Source organism: Emydura macquarii, unplaced genomic scaffold (assembly GCF_026122565.2).
Source record: "Emydura macquarii macquarii isolate MOO-44397 ecotype Brisbane River unplaced genomic scaffold, CSIRO-AGI_Emac_v2 contig_450, whole genome shotgun sequence".
NCBI lineage: Eukaryota > Metazoa > Chordata > Testudines > Chelidae > Emydura > Emydura macquarii.
The window spans coordinates 9,787,311-9,811,043 of record NW_027130587.1 but is presented as its reverse complement, the minus strand read 5'-3'; the positions used below and the strand labels follow the sequence as shown (position 1 = coordinate 9,811,043).

The following is a 23,733-nucleotide window of genomic DNA, read 5'->3' as shown; positions in this document are numbered from 1 at the left end:
AATAGAATTGGAGCCTGAAAGCTCTCATTGTCAAACAACTTACCCATTTTAATAACTGAAGTCATCTTCTTGTAGGGTTTGTTCTGTTGACAAAAACAGGGTATTTCAAAACTAACATTACCTAAACCCTGGCTTTAGCCTTCTCCCCAGGCTTGTTTTGTCCCATAATTTGTTTTCCATAAGAGTGGTCTGTCCCAGCTGTGCCTTCCTTTCACAGGTCACAGTGACCCAGTAGTAATGGACCCTACTGGGTTTCAGCACCTGTATGACAAGGTATAAAGGTGCTTGTTAGGTCTCAATGTGGGAGGGGTTTCCCTGTCTGTCTCATGGATAACCTGAGGTGGGGCTAGAAAAGCAGAGGGGCAGCTACCCAGAGAGAAGGTGTGTTCTCTTCCCTCTTGGCTTGCTGAAATTTTGAGAGGCGGGTGGTGGCTGTGACCAAGCGTTCCAGCTAGCTTAGGTTTTGTTTTTAATTTTTTTGTATTAATAAAGCCAACCTTAAGGAAAGAGCATTGGGCTGAATTATAGTGTAGGACTTTAGTTTATCTTCTCCAACTGGTGTATCTACCCACCGGCTTGCAACCTGTTGCAAGGTGAGACAGTGGGAGAACCCTGTCACAGGGCCCAATTCTGGATTCCTTCCTCACGTGCAGTCCAATTGCCTTCAAACATGAGAGTAAGCAGGGCAGTTTGCAAAATATATGGATTGGGTTTGATGCCAACAATAAATGGTGGAAATTTAAACTTGCTAGCAAAAAGGTTATTTGAATGCAGGACACTAAATAGAACAGAGAGTGCCTTCACAGGTACAGGGGATTCTGTGACTGCCATCTCCATTTTGTAACAACTTCTTTGAGATGCTCAGTTTGATATAAATACCTAGTGAGATCCTTCTTGGCCAAGTCCAGGAAATATATAGTGGAGAGTAACTCACACTATATATACAACAGTAATCTGCACTTAGATAGCATTTTCTGCATAAGTGCCCTAAAAAGTAAGGAGTAGATATAATTATTGCTATTGTACAGAAGGGGAAGCTGAGATACCGCGAGGTGAAGTAATTTGCCCAGGGTCACACAGTGATAAAGCAACAATACGTATCAAAAAAGGCCTCTAAAACCAGACAAGTCACTTCACCTCTCTGCTTCAGTTTTCCCCATCTGTGAAATGGGGATAATGATACTTTTCTCCTTTGTATGGACAAAAAACACTTTTAAAGAGCGAGGTGGTATCATTGTTGAGATACCTTTCCCTCAACATTCATTTCCCAGTCTCAACAGCATACTGGCATTCAAATCCATACTTTTTATCACTCCGACTTCTGTATCTCAAAACCATGATATTTGATACCTGGTACCTTTATGTTCATGGTATTCTCTGTACAATTGTAAAGCTTTTGTAATACAGTCCTATGGCATCAGTAATGAATATTGTTATGATCTGGTGAAGCATAGTTATGGGTTGAGTAAAAACCTTGTTGAGATTGATGGGTATGAATTCGCTCTTTACTTAACATCACTGTAAGGACAAATCAATCGCAAGCCACTACCTAAGACAAAAGTGGTTATGTAACCCTGCCCAGGAGTTTTGGACTGGGTGGGTGGAGGGCTTTTGCTGACTGTTGTTTTTGGGTGGATGTGAGGGATGGAAGAACCCACAGAAACTGAGAACAGACAGATGCAGCAGTGAAAAAGCAAGAAAGCTGATCAGTAGCTTCTGAGCACAGTGTGAGACTCCGGGAAAAGATAGAGAGCGTGCTTTGGGTCTCTTGGCTAAAAAGGTTTGGGACTGGAAGCTAAGAAATTGCTCTTTTTGTTTTTGATTCCTTCTGTGTTCAGTGAAGCAGGATTTTGTACTTTCCCTGTAAATAAACAAGACTGCATCAAAGAAAATACTAGGCTCCACCAATGTCTGTTTCCAAATGGAACATCCTAAAGTCCCTGAACTTTGTCTAGCTGCTACGGTCAAAAATGTCTAACAATATAATAAAGAACTGTTTGTTGGAAGTGCAGCGCTCACTTCCCTCCACTAATTATTGCATGTAGTTGGTGAAATGGCACTCAGTCTTGCCCATCCATTTTTGGCAGAATACTAGGAACAATCCTATGAGCTGATTTCAAAGGAGAAGCTTCCATGTCTCGTCATTCTTGCTAAGTGGGGAGCAGTCGTTGCATTGGTTGCAATACGTATTTCCTTAGCAAAAAAATATTAGGTACATAAACAAGGCTACTGGGCTGAATTCTGAGAGGTACTGTATTCCTAAAATCCCTCTGTAAACCGTGGCAGTTACGGGAGTTCATAAGTTTGTGGAATTTGGGGTACAGGTTCCTGAATTCTCCTGCTTCTTCACTTCTGTTCTTTTTTAGGTTTTCTAAATGCATTTTGAAGGTCTCAGTTAGGAAAATAAGCATTTTCTACCAAATTACACCGCTCTTAACCCCAACTCTTTCCCTCCCTTTTCATCTCAGCCCTCAAAATAAAACAAACAAAAGAAAGATGTGGTACAAAACCACCTTCACTGATACAGTAAAAATGTTGCTGCTGGTTGAAGCTATTGGTGGATAAATGACATGCTCAAGGCCACAATGAGAGTCAGTGGTAAACCAGGAATACATTCCAGGAGTCTTGACTTTCAATTCCCAACCACTAAACCATACTTCCTTACTCATAGTGTCTGTAAAAGCTTCCTATTGCTGGTCTCCCAATCTGAGTTGCCTAGGCAGGCAGACAGTGATACTTCCATTTTTTGGTGCTATTTTATTCTTTATAATGTACTGGGATACTTTTTCAGAGTGGAAAACAACTTTTTGTTCTATAAAGGTTTGCAGTAAATTCACTGACCTTTTTTCCATTTTAGCCAAATAGTGTTTATGGAACTTGTCCATGGTAGTACACTAGTGGCTGCTTTATCATATATATTTACACCATAGGAGCATTCATCTTTCTGGGAAAAAGTTATGATTAATTGCTGCAGTTCTTTTGGTAGCATTGGTAAATGATATAGGTAGATCAAGGGCCTGATGAGAATACAAATAAGGTTCACTTGCAGGCCACACTGATTTGCTGAGGGACAGTGGGAATGATCTGAAAGCTCCCTGTTGTGTTCAGGTGATACCTTTCATCAGTTTCTCATAGCAGTACACAGCAATCATGCCTTATATTTCAGAGTAACAGAGCAGTCTCTTAAACGAACATGTTTTGAATCTGAAAGTACTCTAATACAATAGGTATTTTGTGTTTTGTTTTGAGTTAGCACTGGAAGACACACAGTTTCTCATAATCCTATTTAAATTTTACCTTGGACTGTTCTTAAGATCAGAGTAACTAGTTGGGCACATATTCTAGGACACCTTAGAGCCTGGTGGTGAATGAAAAGGTGAGAATGAAATATTGGCTCTGCCAATATCTAGGAAATGCAGTCTACAAAGTCATGAAATATGCTTTGTGTCCCAATTAAACTCCATATACTGAATAAGCCACTTGTAAACATGACCCAGGGTGTTTAATAAACAGTTTAGTGCTTAAAAAATTCAAGGCCTGTGAGACAATCATAATTAATGAGTGTCCAGAGTCTGCCGAGGAGCTATCGACTTTCTGCCAAGTCACCTATTAAATATGCATGGTACAAGTGATGGAGTTAAAGATGTAAGAGTTGTATAAATACCTTTTTATATTTCACCTTCAAAAATTGTCCATGTTGGCAGGATAAAAAATTGCTTGTTGAAGAATCTCTAAAAGCTGCTTTTGGTTGAGATTCACTTTTATTTTTGTGTCTTTCTTTTGTGAGACATTGAAGTTGCTTCAGGCGTCAGTGCATGAATTTGTTCTTTACCTGTACAAGGGGTACTTGGTCCAAAGGGCCGCTTTGGTCTTGAGCTAGGCTGAGAATCAGTTAGTTTGATTCTGTCAAAGTGTGAGGTTGAAGGGTTTTTCTTACTTAGATCCCTTTGAAGTTGGTGGAAGTCTTTTGATTAACTCAATGGGCTTTGAATCAAGCTCTTAATTCTGGCCTGCAATCTCTTCCTTCCCTCTTTTAGCCATATATTAGATGTTATGCATAAGCTCCATGTATCTGGAAGGCTGAGGAAGGCAAGTGGCTTCTTGCAAAGTTGCAGAGCCAACTGCTGAAGACTATAGAAGAGTAATATCTGAGTCTAAATTCTGCAGGTCAAAAACTACTAATCCGAAATGCTCCTGAGATCAGCTCTTCCTTGAGCAGTGTGTTGCACAGTCACCTGAGCTATTAATGCTGTAGGGATAGAAAGCGTGATCCTGTATTCCTTGCTCACTTCAATGCCTGTTTTAATCCATCAGTGCTGTTGCATGAGATCAAGTAGGTCATTTTGTTCTCTCTATAGTGCTTTTATAAGCTGTTCTGAGAGCTGTGCTGAAATTTATGGTGCAGGTGCTCAAATGAGAAAACAAATGGGCAGACTTGTTTATTTCAGTTCTGTTCATATTTTTAACTGGGAGGGGAATAGGGGGAATGCCCAAAGTTAATTGAGAAACTTTCCTTTTCAGCCTTCTAAAAATAATAGAGGAGAGTCTGTTTGAAAACAGAAGATGCATAGAAGTGTGGTTTTTTTCTTTCATTTTCTTTTTTTAAAAAAAAGACAGTTTTAGGGCCTGATTCTCTATTTTTGTTTGTTTATACCAAGTTAACCCCACTGATTTCAGTGGAGTTCCACTGCTGTAAGGGAGAAGAGAATCAAGCCCATGGTCTAGAACATCTTTCCGCGTTGTTACTGGATTGCACAACACAAATCACTTGTAGTAAAAGGAAATAATGTGGGATCTACTACCTTTTTGTCTTGTAGTTAGGGGCCTTTGGAGTTTTGCACTGTTAGTTTTGCCGATATACTATAAATCCATCAAAACTCAAGGGAGAGGGGGTGAAAAATTGCAGGTGCTTGGCCTGTGGAAAAAGAATCAGTACAGATGAATTGGTTGAGTAGAGCTGCTGAGATATTGGTATAAGTGCCTTCTTTGGGTGAGTGGGTTTGCGTGACTCTTTGACTAAGCTGCTGCATTGTGGTCCTACTCCAGCTGTCTCTCAAATGTTTGACTAATATTTTGTCCGCCGCTTACTTCAGGACAGAGAACTAGTTCTTTGTTAGGTTTTAATAATTCAGTAATTAAAAAAATCTTATAAGTAACAAGAAGCCCCCACCTGAATAAATTTAGGAGATTAATTGTATCCATCATAGGTGCATCTATGATATATTGCAAGTTACGCAGTCCTTTTTTTATATTGAAAAACAAAGTCTACTGTTGTCCATTTTACATTGGAACTCACAGAAAGGATAAGGCTATTGTGTTACAAACAAATCACTTTATTATCAATTGAGCATAATATCTGCACCTTCAATATGTGGCTAAATGGCCAGGGATCTGCCTCCTTGATTGTGTCATGCTGCCGCAGCTGCCGTCATTGGAGTTGCTAGATTTTAATAGAGGCATGGTTAGAGGCAGAGTGTTCCCTTGGTTGCTGAACAGACTTTTGCGTGTGGTTCAGAACAGCTAGACTTTTGACTTTCAGAATGTAACGCAAGGCCCAGGTTTCTGCCAGGGCAGAAGTGGAATTGAGGGCTGATGGAGCTGGAAGTTTTGTTAGAAAAGTCCCATGTATTGGGTTGTGCTAGGATTGGAGTTGTATTGAGGATTTGCAGCTGGCTTCTGTTATATTGTATTGTTTTTTAAATAATGTCAAAGGTGTTACAAATCACAATAAAAAAAAAATCCAATATCTCTCTCTTCAGGCATCATACAAATCCAGTGGGCACAGAATGGCGATGGAAAATGGACCAACCTGAAATGATCTTGCAGGAGGCTATTGAAAACCACCAGAGCCTGATCAAGCAATTTAAAGGTAACTTTTAATTTTTTCTTTTAATGAAGCTGTTAAGAGGAAATCAAAACAGATACTAACGAATAAAGTATGGATCAAAAAATTTCTAGAACACTAGAAAAGAAAAATGACTTTTAAGGACCCTCAAATGTACGTAACTATGATGTTTTTATGGCATATCTATTGTATATGTTCCCAGATTGTCTTGTTTACATGATAAGAACTCAAGGTCAGCCCAATGTATTAGAAACATGACAGGCAGAAACCTTTTTCAGCAGTATGGAGCGGCTCTGTCTAGTTTATTGGTGTTCTCTCTTACGTAAACCCAACTTGAGTTAGGCAAAGTCAGCCCTGATTTCCTTTTCATTAACTTATTGATTTAAATCCTGTTATGTTTTGGATGAGACATTTTCTTAAGATCTTGTTACAGTGGATGTTCATGGCCTGATTCTACTGGAAAGAGCCAGGGATGGTGGGGCCTGGCCTGTGGTGCTGTAGTGGGATAAAAGAACTGGTATTGGTTGTTGGAATGAGATGAGGGAGTTGTGGGTGCAGGGTGGCATTGTTGCTAGAATGGGTTGGTCCTGGTGCTGCTTCTCCTTTCTCCATCCCCACCCTGCACAGCTTCCAGCCAGAGAATTCTCTATTAGTGTAAATGATGGAGAGAGATCGTATTGATTGGCTGCTAAAGGGGACAGGGGCAGGATAATTTATTTGATGAATGCTTTTTCTAGGTAGTGACTAGTAAACCTTGTTGCCTTTTGCAAGGGCGCATGCTGCATGGACATCATAACTTTAAAAAAAAAAAAAAAAAACCCCAACAGAAAAGCAGCCCTGGATTTGTAAAGAAGCATACCCTGAATTGAATTGGAAATCTTGATGCTGTAAGGGATGGGGAGGGGAAGGGCACTTACCTGGGTGATTCTGATATGTTTAAACAAGATTCTAATACTGAACTTTATACAGTACTGTAATTCTGGTACAGTATGAACAATGGCGCTTGATCCATAATGCCCCATATACCTAGGCATTGCAGCTCAAGTGGTATGTAAAATTAGTCAGGTCACAAAGAGGTTAGGTGGTGGAAGGGTGAAAGCCTTAGATCTGGAAATGGGAAGTTGAATGCAGTAGTGTTATGTTTAGTTATTAAGAGTATGGGAGTTCATATGCTTCTTAAAAAGTCCATATACCCATTGGGAATAATCTTGAGCTATCATCATTTATGCTGGTCAAAATGATTGCTTATAAGCCTTCAGTACCACACCATTGTATAGTGAGTGCATGCTATGTTTGACAACAACTATTTTAGGAATGTTTTAGAGAATTTTAAAATGCGTTGTTGAGATTTTCTTGTATCCCTCTGCCTGTAAGCCTGGTACCTTAGTTACCATTATCCAATAGCGTAGAGTTCGTAGGGGAAGAGAAAGTAAGCTAAACACTTCCCAGAATAACTCTGATATATGAAAATGTCATGACTTTAATGCTTGATATCTCTGCCCCTTGTAGGACTAAAAGAAAGTCCTGTTTGTCCCATTGTAAAGCTCCAATTCTCCTTTTCAATGGGTTAAAATTCCCATTTCTAGTCCTGCAGGATCCTGAGAGAGTAGACATTAGGGCTGTCACGGGCTCAGGACTAAATTTAACTCATTTTAAATACACTAAACTTCCTGGTTCTGTACATAGAACAGTAGCCAGAAAAATAATGGAGAAAATAATTAAGCAATCAATTTGCAAACACCTAGGAGATAATAATGTGATAAGTAACAGTCATCCTAGATTTGTCAAGAACAAAATGTGTCAAACCATCGTGATAGCTTTCTTTAACAGGTAACAAGCCTTGTGGATGGGGGGGGAAGTGGTAGATCTGGTATATCTTGGCTTTAGTAAGGCTTTTAATGCTGTCTCGCATAACCGTCTCATAAACAAGCTAGGGAAATACAACCTGGATGGTGCTACTATAAGGGTGGTGCATAACTGGTTAGAAAACTGTTCCCAGTTATCAGTGGTTCACAGTCAAGCTGGAAGGGCATATCAAGTGGAGTCCCGCAGGGATCAGTTCTGGGTCCGATTCTGCTTAATATCTTCATCAATGATTTAGATAATGGCATAGAGAATACACTTCTAAAGTTTGTGGATGATACCAAGCTGGGAGAGGTTGCAAGTGCTTTGGAGGATAGGATTAACATTCAAAATGATTTGGACAAACTGGAGAAATGGTCTGAAGTAAATAGGATGAAATTCAATAAGGACAAATGCAAAGTACTTCACTCAGGAAGGAACAGTCAGTTGCGCACACACAAAATAGGAAATGACTGCCTAGGAAAAAGTATTGCAGAAAGGGATCTGGGGTTCATAGTAGATCACAAGCTAAATATGAGTCAACAACGTCCCGTTGCAAAAAAGCAAACATAATTTTGGGATGTATTAGCAGGAGTGTTGTAAACCAGACATGAAAAGTAATTCTTCAACTCTGCACTCTGCACTGATTAGGCATCAGCTGGAGTATTGTGTCCAGTTCTGGGGGGCCACGTTTCAGAAAAGATGTGGACAAATTGGAGAAAGTCCAGAAAAGAGCAACAAAAATGATTAAAGGTCTAGAAAACATGACCTATGAGGGAAGATTGAAACAAGTGGGTTTGTTTAGAACTGGAGAAGAGAAGACTGAGGGGGGACATAACAATTTTCAAGTACATAAAATGTTGTTATAAGGAGGGAGAAAAATTGTTCTCTTTAACCTCTGAGGATAGGACAAGAAACAATTGGCTTAAATTGCAGCAAGGGCGGTTTAGGATGGACATTAGGAAAAACTCCCCAACTGCCAGAGTAGTTAATCACTGGAATAAATTGCCTAGGGAGGTTGTGGAATATCCATCATTGGAGATTTTTAGTATCAGGTTAGACAAACACCTGTCAGGAATGGTATATAGATAATACTTAGTTCTGACTCAGTGCAGAGGATTGGACTAGATGACATCTTGAGGTCCCTTCCAGTCCTATGATTTTATGATTCTATAGACCAGCTTCTCTATTTAAGGCTGAGGCTATATCTTCAGCACACCTTTTTTATCTTGATGTTGCAGCCTAGTCAGTAATTTTCTGTACCATTTCAACTGCAGCGTCTAGGCAACATGAGGTGAGTTGAGGTCTACAGTTTCAAGCTTAACTCTTTTAAAATGCTTAGCATATTATTCAAACACATCAAGATGCCTTAGGGCAATATAAAGTGACATCTTCAGAAGAGAAATTTGAAATGGCTTGCCTCTTATTCCTAGTAAAATGAGTTCACATAGGGATGCAAAGCTCAGGGAGTTGGTAATGGTTTGAATTTTCAGCCTGTGGTCCTTGAACTCCTGGTGGCCCGCAGACTGTCTAAGGGGTCTGTGAAAGGTAGTAGTTACCATAGAACAGTGGTTTTCAGCCTGTGATCCATAGACCCCTAGGGGTCTGCAAACTATGTCTAAGATTTCTAACGGGGTCCGCATCTCCATTTGAAAATGTGTAGAGATCTGCAAATGAGAAATGGTTGAAAATCACTGGCATAGAGCACTCGTCATTCCCAGATTGCTAGTATGAATCTAGCTCACATCATTAGGGGCTAAAAGCACTTACATCTGATGACTGTTTCTTGGAATCACTACAGATGGTAGCCTTATTGTTTCTCCCTTCTCACTTGGAAGTGACTCCCTTCCAACTCAGGGATGAAGCAGTGTTTGTGTGTTAACAGGTCTTTTGTCTCTTAGGAAATGTCTTAAATCAGACAGTACTGGTGACTGATACTGATTTGCAGTGGACTGTTGCTCCATTGAATAAAATGTGAGCCTTTGGTTTCATGTGAAATGTACAAACTATTTTCAGCTCTGAGTGAGGAGAAACACCTTCATTTCTTCTTAAGGAACAGCTTATGGTTCGTGGTTTTGTGCCTTCATTTCTATCCCTTCACCTAAGCTTTATTGGAAACTTACATGTGCGTGAGGGGACTATTCTATATTGTGTACTATAATATTGCTTTTGTTGTTTATGCAGGTTCATTGTATTAATTGTACACACAGTGAACTGCATTCTCCATTGGAACAAAGCAATGTAGGTGCACTGACTTCAATGATACCATGTTAATTTACACCAGCAGTGGATCTGGCTCAGTAGCTTCAGTTATCAATCCTGTTGTATTGATCTTGACACAATGTAAAGCTTTAAATGAATAGCAGTACTGGTGAAAGAACAGCTACTTATTTTGGCTCAAATATAAGATTTAGGAGGGTGGTCAATTATTGGAGGGTAAAATGTTGATTTTATTTTTTTCCCCTCAGGATTAACCAATCTTCTCTTTTCCTGTGATGGTTAGGCATTATTTTGTAAGTTCTTTTCCCACAGTGATTTTTTTTTTCCAGGTGTGCCAGGAGTGAGAGTAGATCGTTTCGAAGAAGGAATGGTGGTGAAACACTGTGCACTGTCTCTGGTAGGAGAGCCAATTATGTACCCAGAAATCAACAGGTTTTTAAAACTGCTGCACAGTCACAACATCTCCAGCTTCCTGGTTACAAATGCACAATTCCCCGTAGAGATTAGGTGAGAATCCTACAAAAGGTTTTTTAAAAATGGATTTTGGCTTGTTCTAAAGAGAGGGTGATCTATGTTGTGCTTATATTTTTTCATAGTGGAAATGCACAATACCACAGTCAACTCTGCATTACAAATAGCCATGAAAATTATTGCTCAGAATCTGCCTGGGTCTTAGTTTTAGTCTCTCTGAGCTCATTTCCTTTCTTTCCTTCTTTTTTCCCCACTGATATAAATTTACTTGTTTTTTTTTTTTCCTGTGCCTCTTAAATTCAGTACAATTTAGATTGAAGTGAAATTCATGCAGTATAACCAAAGGTCCATTCCCGAAGGTTCTAGAGATGTCTAAAATATATGGGGATAAAACAAATAAAATGCATACTGTGTTTGGAGTGTGAAGGGAGTGTTTCTAATAGTGAGTGTTTCTAACAGCTAAAGCATAAATTAATGCTTATGAGTTCTATTTCCAGCTCATTCACTTGCTTCCTTGTGACCTTGGGCAAGTCGCTCAATCTCTTTCCCTCAATATTCCCATCTGCAAAAGGAAATTAGTAATTTTTATCTAACATCGCAGAGGGAGTTGTGAGAATTTAAAATTTGTAAAGCATTTTGACTTTGATTAAAGGTTCTGGGTGAATGTGAAATGTTGCTTGTCTATTTTGAGAGCACTTTACCCCTGTTTAACCAAAAATAAGTACAGCACTAAAAACCGTCCTGCTAATGCTCACACCCTATCTTCATCTCCCACCACTGGGGTGGGCAGTACTCCAAAAGGTATTAGTTAATAACAGATGCCCAAATTCCTCTCTGGTGTTTAACTAGCCGGGTCAGTGGAGTTACAGCAGCAATGGCTTTGTGTTATGTTTCCCACCATCTCTAATTCCAGGTGAATATAACATTTCCGTTTGTTGCAAAAGAATAATTTACACATCAGTAGCCTTTGATATTTTGGCTTCCTCTCTGGTTCCCTTTTTTTATCTGAATGTGTGGGGGAAACCACACATTTTTTTGAGCGAGTGATTAGGTACTCCAAAGCCATTCCAAATGATTGGGTAATTGTGTAATCGTTACTTTTCAAACCATGTATTATGTGCCTGATAGACAGAAACTACTCCTTCCAAAAACTAAACACAGAATTTAAAAAAGGAGCCAACACTATATTTTGAAAATACAATTTTTGGAAACTGATGGTTTTTTTTTTGTTTTTTTTTTTAAAGTAATTCTTGTTTTGCACTCATCAGCATGTCCATTGATCCCAACTAGCAAAATCCTAGCCTGGCATCTGATACAGCAGTTAGTAAGACTTGCTTTAAAACACACCCAAACCTGGCTATAGCTACACTACAGCACTTACAGTGGTGAAGACACTCTAAGCTGAAGGGAGAGAGCTCTCCGGTCGGCTTAATTACTTCACCTCCCATGAGAGGTGGTAGTTATGTTGGCAGGAGAAGCGCTCTCACTGGGATAGCACTGTCTACACTGGTGCTTAGGTTGGTGTAACTTGTGTTGCTCAGGAGTGTGAATTATTCATACCCCCGAGCAAGGCAAGTTATACCGAAGTAAATTCTAGTGTAGACACGGTCTAAGATTAGAGCGGTCTTATTTCTGCTGTTGAGCTTAGGCTCTACAGTTTACTGACATGACATTTTGTCTGTTGTAAATCTCTTAGGGATCTGACGCTAGCTGTATATAAAAGCTTTTGCATATTCAGCTGATAATTATATGCAATATTTTTTTAGTTGTAATAGGTTGCATTCCTTGTTTATTCACTGCTAAATCCATGTCAGAGCCATGCAGAATATCACCGTCTCATGGCACTGCATCCTGACATGCTGCTGATCTAGCACAACTCATTATTCTGAGTCGTGATGTTCCGTGCAGCTGTGACTGTGCTTGGATTTATCTTATAATGGCTAAATGTGTTGAATTTGATCTTGGTCTCCCGGACTTGGTCACACTTCTTGTTCAAATGCTGAAAATTTCTATTATTTGTGGGTATAACTTTTTTTTTTCCCCTTAAAACAAGCTGGAAAAAATCTATTATTATGTCTTAGGGCTAAATCTTGGAACTATTGTGTAGCCTGAATGAGCAGGTTACGTGCTTGGAGCACCTACTGGTGTTCAATTCTCCTGGCTAAGTTGGGACTTCACCTCAGTTGTGCAGTAGCTCTCACAGCTTGTGAGGTAGAATGACAAATGTATCCATATGCTTTCAGATCCAACCGTGCCCCTTGTGGATGCTGAGGCTCAGGTGGTCACCACAAAATGGAACAGCATAGTGCACAGAGCATGTAAAACCCTGCTCATGATTGTTTTAATAGTGCCCCCTATCTTTTTGTGATATAACTGTACTAATTCTGCTGGCTGCCTGCAGCAACTGGAGGTGGGGCATGATATGGTCACTTTGAGAAGAGATTAAATGCTTTCCCAGCTACCATTCTGTAAGTTACGAGCTCTGTCTTCAGTGATCTTTTTTTTTTTTTTTTTTACTATTATTATTATTATTAGGCAGATGTAACATGCAAAAGGCTCTGGCTGTGTGCTTTTTGTAATTGAATATTTCAGTCCCTTGATACCTGAAACACTTGGTCATTTAGGCAATGCTACTTGGACTGTCAGTTCAGAGCATGCTCACTAGTAAAACAGTTCTTAATTTTTCACCTAAAAGGTTAGAGTTATGTTCCATTAATGATCTGTTCTTGTCTGAATCTGGAGAGGAGGAATATGCTTGCATGTATTTTGCAAGTTCATGTTGAGTAATTGGATTTTCTGACCATTGACAACTCAGCTCTGATCTCATACCAGAGAAGTCTTGTCACTTTTAGTTTTCACCTTCGTGTTTTTTTTTTTTTTTTAAAGCAGGAGTGACTGACAGCTGTATGACGGATTCTTTTTTTAAGCACCAAATCAGCCTGGAGTTGTAGCCTGCTTGTTAGCAGCCTTCACAGGCAGCATTTGCAGATGGCTGTTCCTTCATTTCCTAAAACACTGGCGAGTTAAGAACCACAGAGCTGCGCGATTAAAATTTTAAAGCTGTCAATTCATTTAGAAGGCATTTTGGTAGAGTGTCTTTACCCAGTGTTTGACAAATGTCACTAGTACCCCAGAAGAGACAAAAGGGTATACAATTAATTTGCTTTGTCTATTTCCCTTGCTTTTAAGGAGCTTACTAAGTCTGCCTCTATTTGCTTGTTACTCTTTGTTCATCATTCCTTGCATAGCAGACTGCAGTGTTATTTATTCTACTCTTTGCTTCCCCAGTTATCTATGTATGCGCCTACATCACACTTGCTAGACTTGGGGTTACAGCATGGATGAAATCGGTCACAGGCTCTTGGACAGTGGAATACGTTTAAGCTTTTAAAAGTTGCTTACGTAGTGCTTGTGTTGTAGCTGGGGGCTGTGACGACTCCTGTCCTCTGTAGATCGGCATAGAATGGGACCTGTAATACTCACAGGGGATTCACTTGTAAACAGTGTAATTTCTTAAATTGTAAAAGAGGTATAGCATAATATGCTTTTCCGCAGAAATCCAAGCTGGAACCCTTTGCACTTAGATTGATGCAGGCTGGGATTCGTGTAATGAACTCTTTAGTCAACTTGACAAAGGTATTGATGGCCCTTGTGGGAGTTGTGTCCTCCTCTCTCCACCAGAGGAACAATCCTCAAAATGTGGGAACTTGGAAGCTGGGCTATTAAAACGTGGGGAGGAAATAGTAACTAAGGATATGGCTTTGGAATCAGTGTCTTGTATTACCGTAGGTCTCTGGCCCCAAGTGTCCTTACAGTAGTGCTAGTTGAAAAGGATTCAGTGAAGGATTTTGGGAGGGTCCCATGACATAAGGTCCTTTACAAAGTACTAGGAGCACATTTCTAAAGCTGCTTTAACAATTTTTCTTGTAAAAAGCCTGTTTGCATATTGCTTACAGTTTTGAAGCTTTAAAGTTACAGCTACCCAGCTAAGGAAGTCTCACCTTGCTGGGTGAACTCCATTACACACCATTACATTTCTGTTAAATAGGGCTTCCTTTCTACAGGACAGATGGAATTTTAGGGCACTTTGACTGCAGATGTTCCAATAGGAAGTGAAGCTTTTAAATGCCTCAGGTGAGACCACAGGCTCCTTTGATCTCAGGCCACTTGGGAAGGGTTTTCTTAATTAGTGTTTTACCTGCATGAAAGATGCTGTTCAGTGAGGATTGGATTATTGAACTATTATTATTGGATTATTGAACTGTGATTGACCCATCTTCCACGTTTGGTATGTGGTGGTCCTTGCTTTTGTGCCACATCATATTGTGAAAGACTATTTCCTATAGCTCTTAAAACCCCAGCCATTTGGTAAAGATACACTACTGAACTTTAAGAGAGGACACTATAAATATTACATTATTGCTTTTGCTTCTGGGAACAGAGCAGAGTTCAGTATAGTTACTTGCTCTGAGATGTTATTCTTGTGTGCGCTTCTGTAAGAAATCATAAATTCAGTTAGCTGTAATGTCTGAAAATAATTATTCCCCTCTTTTTTATTACCAAGGAACCTTGAGCCAGTAACACAGCTGTATGTCAGTGTGGATGCCAGCACCAAAGAAAGCCTGAAGAAAATTGACCGTCCCCTCTTCAAGGATTTCTGGCAAAGGTTTCTAGACAGTTTAAAGGCCTTGGCTGAAAAGGTACCAAGTTAAGAGTAGTTTTTGATAACTTTTTTCCTTTTCTGCCTATTGGTCACTCAGGAGGAGGGTAGGGGTTTGTGGGGCGTGAAGGAAAAGGGGTGCTGAATGCTTTAGGAGCTTTGTCTTTGCTCTTTACAGTTTGTGATGTCACGATAAGCAGTCTAGCAATCCGAACTCAAAGCTAACAAAGGACTTTGGTTTTTTTCATATGGGAATAAATTTCAGGAGAAGAGGTAGAATGCGTGTTAGAAAGAGAATTTTATATTTATTTTCTGTCCTGGAGCTTAGTAAAGCCCCTGTCTTGTGAACACTTACACATTGGCTGAAATGGGACTACTGAGGTATAAAAATAAGCATGTGTAAGTGTTTGCAAGATTGGGGTTGAAGATAGCAGCTGTATATGCTTAGACAATGTAAGGATGCCTCTTTCTGATATTTCTAGGTTGTATCTTTCTTGCTGCACTGCATAAGGCAGTTGAACAGTGGGCCAAATTCACTGCAGGCTTAAGACCATGGTGTTACACCTGTTTATACCAGCTGTGAATTTAGGCCATAATCTTCACAGCTTTCCTCCTATTTGACACACCCCTACTGATCTAACCTGAATTAACAAGGCAGGTGTTTTGTGTACGTTTTCTTTTCTTTTTACTATTGCTGTACTCTGAAAAAAATGCTTTTAGTCATATTTCTGGCACAACTTTACATGCTACCTCTGGGATTGAGCAGATGGGAGATGCTTTTTAGTTTATATAATAAGATTTGCTGTGTTCTGAGACTACAAATATTAGGACTGTTTCTGCCAGATTTACTTACTTGAATAGACTCATTAACTTCAATGGAACTGCCCAAAGGCTTGGTCCTGCAAATGCACATGAGTAGCTTTCTCACGCAGGTACTCCCATTCAATTACTGGCAGTACTCACATGATTAAAGGTGCTTGTGTTGAGTGTAAGCATACAGGATCATCTTGTTAAACTAAGGGCTGAATCTGGCTTCATTGAAGTCAGTGGCAAAATTTCCATTAACTTTAATGGGATCAGGATTTGGTCCTGAGAGGCCCAAAGTTGGTTTACCCAAAATGAAGCAAAAAGAAAAACAAAGGGACGTTCTGTTGGATTTAGAAATCTGATTTTGGCTGGTAGAATGTCTCTGTTGACCTTGGCTATATAAGATACATTCACTGCTGAATTCCTGCCTGTTGTCAAAATGTTTCCCTCACAAAGAATGAAGGTGAACATATTGGCAGTTACATCCATAGAGCTAAAAACACTTTTGGTCAAGGTGAAGACGAAAGGGAAAAAAAAGCCAAGCTGACAGTTGCTTCCCCCCCCCCCCATCATCACCACCAAAGACTGATTCGGGATGTTCTTATAAGACTGACAACACAGGAGCCTCTTAATAGCAGCCAAGTTGACAATATCCTTTATCAGCAATGGGGTCTGATTTACGTATTGCCAGGACAAAAATATGGAAATGTCAAAATCCCCTAGGAAGCTTGTATATTTTATATGATCTTGTAATTTTATGCCTGGCTGTGGATATAGGGGGTATCTGAAAACGCCTGAAGAAATGTATTAAGAAGGAGAACCTTTCAAGTTTTCCTCTCAGTGTGCATGCTTTGGTGTCCAAATCTGAGTTTAAGCACTGTTTTATAGGACTCTGATGAATTAAGTGTGGTGAAAGCTGGTGCTTCTTCTAATGATCTCAAGATACAAGGTTCAGACTACAGTATAGATGTTGGGATAAGGAAGTGATGATGCATTGTGTTGAGGAAAGCAGTGCTATGTATCAGTAAACAGAACACAAGTCCTCAGTTTGAGGTGTTGCGTTGAGCTGTCATGTCTTACATAATTCCTCCGAGATACAGACAGGGTGATCTTGTAGTTGATATACAAGGTCATTGCTATTAAGACTCCTATAGTGGGTTTTCATCCTCTCTTCTGCCAAAAACACTTCTAAAAACTGACACAAAATGTCTTCTTGTACTTGCTACATCTTTTGGTTGATTGTATCACAGTAAGGCATAGAGGGCCCAGACAAGATCAGGGCTTTGTTGTGGTTAGTACTGTGAGTATGAGAGTCAGTCCCTGTGTAGCATCTTGGGAAGCCAACTAGCCTGGAAACTCTGGGGTCTCCTACCCTGGGGAAAGCCACATGGTAGGGCTGTCTGGAGTTGCAGATCCGGGGAGATGGTGCCAGCAGCAGAGAACCTAGAAGCTTTGAGACCCCCCAGGAGTTCCAGGCTCCCTGCTGTGGGGCTTTGAGCCTGGAGGGGCTGAGAATCCTGGCTTCCTCTGGGTCTACTTGGTTACACAGCAGAGATCCTGGAAATCCTGGCAAGCCCTAGAAGCCTGAGGTCCCTGGCTCCAGGACAGACTGTGAGGCATGGCAGGATTTCGTCAGAACCATGGCAAGCACCCCTAGTTCATCAAACCAACTTTCATGAGAAATTTCTGGTTCAACGACCTGGTGTTTTCTGATTAACCATGTTTGTCTGAAAAATCTCCGACTAATCAGGATATCACATTCCAGTGCAAGCAACAGTGTATCTTCCTGCTGATATAGATAATCTGTCTTCAGGTGTAAGTCTTGCTCTCTTCAAAGTAATGTTTGTTGCAACGGCGTTTATGATGAATTTTCCATTCTGAGATATGTTTCCCTAGATATCTCTGAAATTTAGTATTAGATAGCTGATGGGTACTCAAAACTTGATTTGTTTTGGATGCAAAAATATATATTCTGAACATGTCTTAAGCACTGTTTATCAATGAAAAGTAAGTGACTAAATTAACATCTAATTTAAAATGTGCTCTTCCAAGCATCATATCATGAAATACCCAGTGGAGCTGACTCACCCCTTCACCCATCCAAAGCAAATAACTTTAGCTGATCAAAAAGATCAAGGAGTGACTTGATTTATGGTGGATAAGTACCTTTCTGGGGAGAAAATGCCTGTCACTGAAGGATTTTTCAGTGTTGTCGTGAAAGGCATAACAAGAACTAATGGCTGGAAGTTTAAAGCCAGATAAATTAAAATTAGAAATAAGACAGTTACTTCTAACAGTGAGGGCCGTGAATTACTGGAACAAACTACTGAGGGAAGTGGTGGATCCTCCATCTCTTAAAGTCTTTGGCTCAAGTCTGGATGCCTTTCTGGAAGAGATGCTTTAGCCAAACCCAAGTTATTTGGCTCCATACAGGAGTAATTGGGTAACATTCCGTGGCCTGTGTTACACAGACGATCATCCTAGATAATCTAACCGGCTCTTTTGGCCTTTCAAATCTATGATCCTCTGCATTTGATTTCCATGAATCCTACTGGGTGAGGTTCTATAAGATGGCATCTTTTTAAAAATTAAGAATCTGTCTGTGCTGTGTGGACAGTATAAATCCAGTGACATTTCTCATAAAAAGAGGGACGTGGTGATTAGTTCAAGGGGTGGCGTGCCTAGGGATCTCAAGCATAATTGGACTCATAGTTGGTTAGCTGCTTTGGGGCTGAAAAATGGCACAATAATTTAGCTGATTTTAAAGGGAGTACATTTTATGTTATGTTAAGTGACTTAAAAATGTGTACACCAGAAGCTATAAAACGATTTTGGAGAGAAGCTGAAGTAGAGTGTCAAGATCTGAGTTTGAGATCTCTCATTACCCTGGTACTTGTATGCACACACTCATATTTTTCTCTGAGAAATTAGTGCAACTAATTTTTAAATAGGGAGCTGTGTTTGTTCATAAAAGAAATTCATGGAGGTGATGAATTACTAGAGTATAGGAAAAAGTCAATTTTTGTGAGCTTGCCGCATTCTACAGAACTCTTTTCCGCCTCCGCTTGGTGCCACCTCTTTGTCATCTTTAGGGGCTCCCCAGGCACCTCTTTCTTCTCCATCTCCTTGACTTAATCATCATAAATCCTTTCCAATCTGCTCAGTACACTGTACCTCAAAGTACTTGCTGTGCTGCCAGACATCAAGTAGGCATTATTGCACTGTTTTAACTTTCAGAGTGCAGGTGCCAATGTTCTCTTAAACAGTTTAGAACTTGGGGGTGACCCAAACCCTAGGTTAATATAACTTTATGGCCCTGCAAGAATTGATGACAAAGCAGAACATGAACCTGCCATTAAAGAAGGGTCACACAAGCTAAGGAATTTCTTGCTGAGGCTTTCCAGGGTTCATTCTGCATTGAATATTTTTGTGGGATTTAGATCCTAAGTTTCAGATCTTTTCCTTTCTTCAAGTTAATTGAAATTTCATTGGGAAAAGGTTCATGGCTCTTTGCAAAGGCAGTGCTGCAAAAGTTCTTCATCTTCACTACAAAAGAATGTTCTTAATTCTGCTTAACCGGATACATCACATATTGAACAGCCAGACCCTTAACTACAGAGCCTTACTCCCCGATCCTGCCAAGAGATATACACACGCGTAGATCTGTACTCCATGCATGGAGTCACATTAAGGGATGGTGTTTGCAGACCCATTTGCAGGTTGAGAGCAGTACTTGTCCGTCAGTTTACCACCTTCTGACTCTGTTTATGACACCACTTGTAGGTAATTCCTCCTAGATATCTGAGTGTATATGGAGATACATGCATCTAGATTATGCAAGCTTGTGTCTGGTATTGTTTACTTAGCTCTTCTTTTTAATCTGATCCTTGCTGCAATTTACTCTTTGGTGCTATGTGTTTACACATGATGTTTGTAAATACTTATACTCTGGGAGTTAAATCATAGTTGTGCTTTGGTGCTAATGCTCTATTACATACTATATGCCAATAATTATAGCTTGTATGGTGGTAACGGATTTTGGTTTGTGTGGAGATTATTTTATGTGGTTGAGGAGAGAGATCTCTGTTCACTAGTTTGGAAAGCTTGGTCTTTGTTTCTGAGCCAAGATGTATTTTTTAGGGAGACTATGAAATGCAAAATTTACAACAGATGTTGAAATCAGTAATTAATTTTGTGTCACTGAAATTTAGAAAAACCTGCCTCTCATGCACAGTAAACCATCTCTTCACCACCAGCTGTTTGCTAGCTTTAATGATTTTGCTGACAAGATTTATTGATGTAATCATTTTGAATTGGAACATGATGAAAGTTATGAAGGTACAATGTTTTATGTTAAATGATACTCTCTGAAATACTTGCCCCCTCTCAGCATAGCATACTGAGGAGAATAATCCCTAATGAATTTTTAACAAAAATATCTGGACTTTGCAGAGAATAAAAATTTACCCTTTTCTAACCCTTCTAATATCTCTCATAGAAAGGAAAAGGGAGTGAAGAAGTTTATAAATAATACCTTGCAAACTCAAACCTGTTTAATATTCCAAATTCTTGGTCACTACTGGCATACCTGGAGATATGAAATTACAAATAATTACATTTTTTGCTTACCTGTTGTAAGGCTTCTATTTTTTCCTCTGAGGGAGTTAATACCTACCTACCTCTTACATAGTGTTTTTCAGTTGTAGATCTCAAAGCGCTTTACAAAGGAGGTAAGCATATCTTCCCTATTTTATAGATGAGCAAACTGAGGTGAAGTGACTTGCTCAAGGTCACCCAGCAATCCAGTGCCAGAGCTGGGAATAGAATCCAGCTCTATTTGGTCCCAGTCCACTAGATCACACTGCCCTCAAGAGTTGATGACATGGCAAATGCTCAAACAGAGCATTGTCTGTCCTTCCAGAAGAGTTATTGTGTCCCACTGGGTTGATTTTTGGGAAGCCAGAGTTCTATTCTGACACTGACGTGTTGTGTGACTGTGGGCAAGTCCCTTAACCTCTTTTAATCTGTAAAATAGGGCTGCTAATACCAACTTTTGAAAAGCACTCTGAGATCTTTGGATGAAAAGGTACTGTGTATGTATATATTCATTTGAACTGTTGCAGGGGAAAGGTGGAGATTAAACGCTGGTTGTGGCAGCTAAGCAAAGGAGAAATAAATCTAATTTTATTTAAAATGGTGCTGGATCAAATGCTGTGTGGACTTGCACTGGGACTGTACAGGCATTGCGTAATGTTCCTGTCTGTTAAATGATGCAACCTCTTTAACTGTTAGACATTACAGTTGTCTTTAAACAAATACCAAGAAACTCTAACTTAGTGATTTATATGAAAGTATTTATATGGTCCATTGAACTTTTTTATTTGATATTTCATGAAATCTACAAAGCATTTCCAAGGGTGATTTATTTTTTCATTTCAGTGAGAGTGAATGCATAACTGATGCAAAAGCACCACAAACAAAACTGAGAAACTCAGTATTGTGAAGAACATAGATACTGGTGTGCTAATGCATATCTAAAACAGAGAGAAAGAAACATGGACCCTTGCACACCCAATAAAAATAGAATAGTAAGATGGCTCTTATTGGAATAAGAGAAATCCACAGCAAAACTGAAAATGCAATCATTGGTCAATGTGGTAGGCTATTGGGTTGTAATGGTCACTTCCATACGAGGCTAAATTGTGCTCTTAATTATGCCGGAGCAACCAAGGACAGTTTTGGGCTAATTGCTTCTGAGTTTTTGACAAGCAGCCAAAATTCCGTCTTGTAGAGTACAAAGTGAAAGAATCTACATGTATAGAAAGGATTTACTGTAGCATACTGATGTAGTGCATATGCATTCCAAAGACAGGGCCAGGTTTTGGTTTCTTACAGTGAGGTCGGTGGTGTTACTTTGGATGACACCAATCCATCAGCGAGAGCCAAATCTGGCCCTAAACTTTCACTTTTGTTGGAGTCGCCATATTGGGAATGAGTTGGGTGCCAATTTGCTTGAGCTGGGTTCTTTTCCTTGCATGCTATAGTAACTAAGGCCTTAACCCTGCAAAGAGAGTGCCATACATAGAGTCTCCACATTAATGCAAGGAGTATGTGCGTTAAACAATTCCTTTATTATATACCTAGCAGGACACGAGACCAAAACCTGCTCCTAGCTTTGGCAGGCAGTTTTGTTTCTTACAGCTTTCAGAGCCCTGCATGGCTATACAAAGGGTAACCTTTGACTTCTCCAGCCACACTCATCACCCTTAGTAATTATAGCAGCTTCTGAGCACAGCCAGAGCAGCGCATGTGGAGTCTTGTTGACTTTGCAGGATCTGAGTTTTAGGGCCCAATCTTGCATTTCTTCCTTGGACAAAACTCCCAATCAGTTTGCTCCAATAAGGTCGGGAGGGCTCACCCCACAGAGATGTTCAGAGCCCTTTATGAAGCTGCTACATTGAAGAATTGTCTTCCAGAAAATTAAAGCTGTGGATTTCTTCTCAGGAAAGCTTAACTACCTTGAGCAGAATGGAGTCATTTGGGGACTGGAATCTCTTAATTAGAGGTTGAGTGAAGGCTTTAATTGCTAATTAAAGGTGATTTGTTTTTGTTTCTTATTAAGGCTTGTCACTATGTTTCAATTTAGTGATTGATTCAGCGGCTCTGATTATTGATCAGCAATACCTAAAGGAAGTAGTGAAGCAGTCAGTTTTATGACTGGCATTAATACCATTGATCTTTGATGTAAGGACCATGTAAAATACAGTAAATCTAAAAGGATTGAAATTTATTTTAATCCATCTTTCCATTGCTGTTTTTTCACCTAATTGCTTACATAATCTTGTACTAATGTTTTAAGTATAAGAAACTATCGGAATTTACTAAACTTCATAAGATACTTGTCACAAATGTATGGCGTTAGATGCACATGGAATGAAAGGTAAACTGCCCTGAAAGACTGAACACATGCTAGAGAGATTTCTGTAGTGGTCATGATTATTGTAAAGCAGTCTACCATATTGCAGTTAATTGAATATTATAATGGAAGGAAAGATAGTAATTATCAGAGGGGGTCAGACCAGTGGTCCTTTTTCTGACCATGACCGGTATCTGATGCGTCAGAAGACACATCATGGCGGTACCTGACCACAGCAAAAATTTCTTCCTAACCACTGTGAGCTAGTTATCAGCTTAGAGCATGAAAGTTTATAACTCTCTGCAAAAACACATTTCTGAAATAAGAAGTAATAAGTCTCTGGATGTTTTTTTTTAATTCGTATAAACATCAAATCCTTTTTTTGAATTCCATTACTTTTTCGAGCAATGGTTCTGCAGTTTAATCTTTCATTCTGTGTGTAATGAAAAAAATGTTGGCTTTAAAAGCCATTGCCTTAATATTTGTACAAAGTTTTAGAAAATGCATACCTTTCATTAGTGCTAATTATTTTGTTTCAGAATTTGGAAAAAAAGAGTTGCAAGTATTTTTATTATGGAGTTTTTATTCACTGAGTTACTCCCCATCACCTCTTCCTAATAATAACAATAATAAATAACTATATTAATTGGTATTTGTCACATTCTGGGGTGCAACCTGGGACTGGACCAATGAGGGGTTGTCACTGTTGTCCTGTAACTGTAAGTGCCTCAAAATGCTCTGCTACAGTGGTTCTTTTGTCTGGATGGTCCCAGCCAGCATCCAAGCCTGCACTGAGTGTCCTTGAGTTAAGCAGCTCTGACTCAGCAATTCATCTTCCAGCAGCTTGCTTGTGATACCTCAGCCACATTCTGGTGACAACTGGCAACATAACCCCAACACGCTCCCAGGCCTGAATTTTTCTCAAATGGTGTGCTCTGCAATGTCCAGCCCTCTCCTGAACCATTCAGAGAA

At 39.6% G+C, this 23,733-nt stretch overlaps 1 protein-coding gene across 3 annotated transcripts in view; it reads left to right on the top strand.

Moving 5' to 3' along the window:
* LOC137146567 (S-adenosyl-L-methionine-dependent tRNA 4-demethylwyosine synthase TYW1-like) overlaps positions 1-23,733 on the top strand; it is a 196,118-nt gene that overhangs the window by 42,900 nt on the left and 129,485 nt on the right. For all 3 annotated transcript variants that reach the window (XM_067537926.1, XM_067537925.1, XM_067537927.1), the window contains exons 11-13: positions 5,760-5,869; positions 10,237-10,414; positions 14,943-15,078. In XM_067537926.1, the coding sequence (XP_067394027.1) occupies positions 5,760-5,869; positions 10,237-10,414; positions 14,943-15,078 (424 nt within the window). The remainder of the gene's footprint in view (positions 1-5,759; positions 5,870-10,236; positions 10,415-14,942; positions 15,079-23,733) is intronic.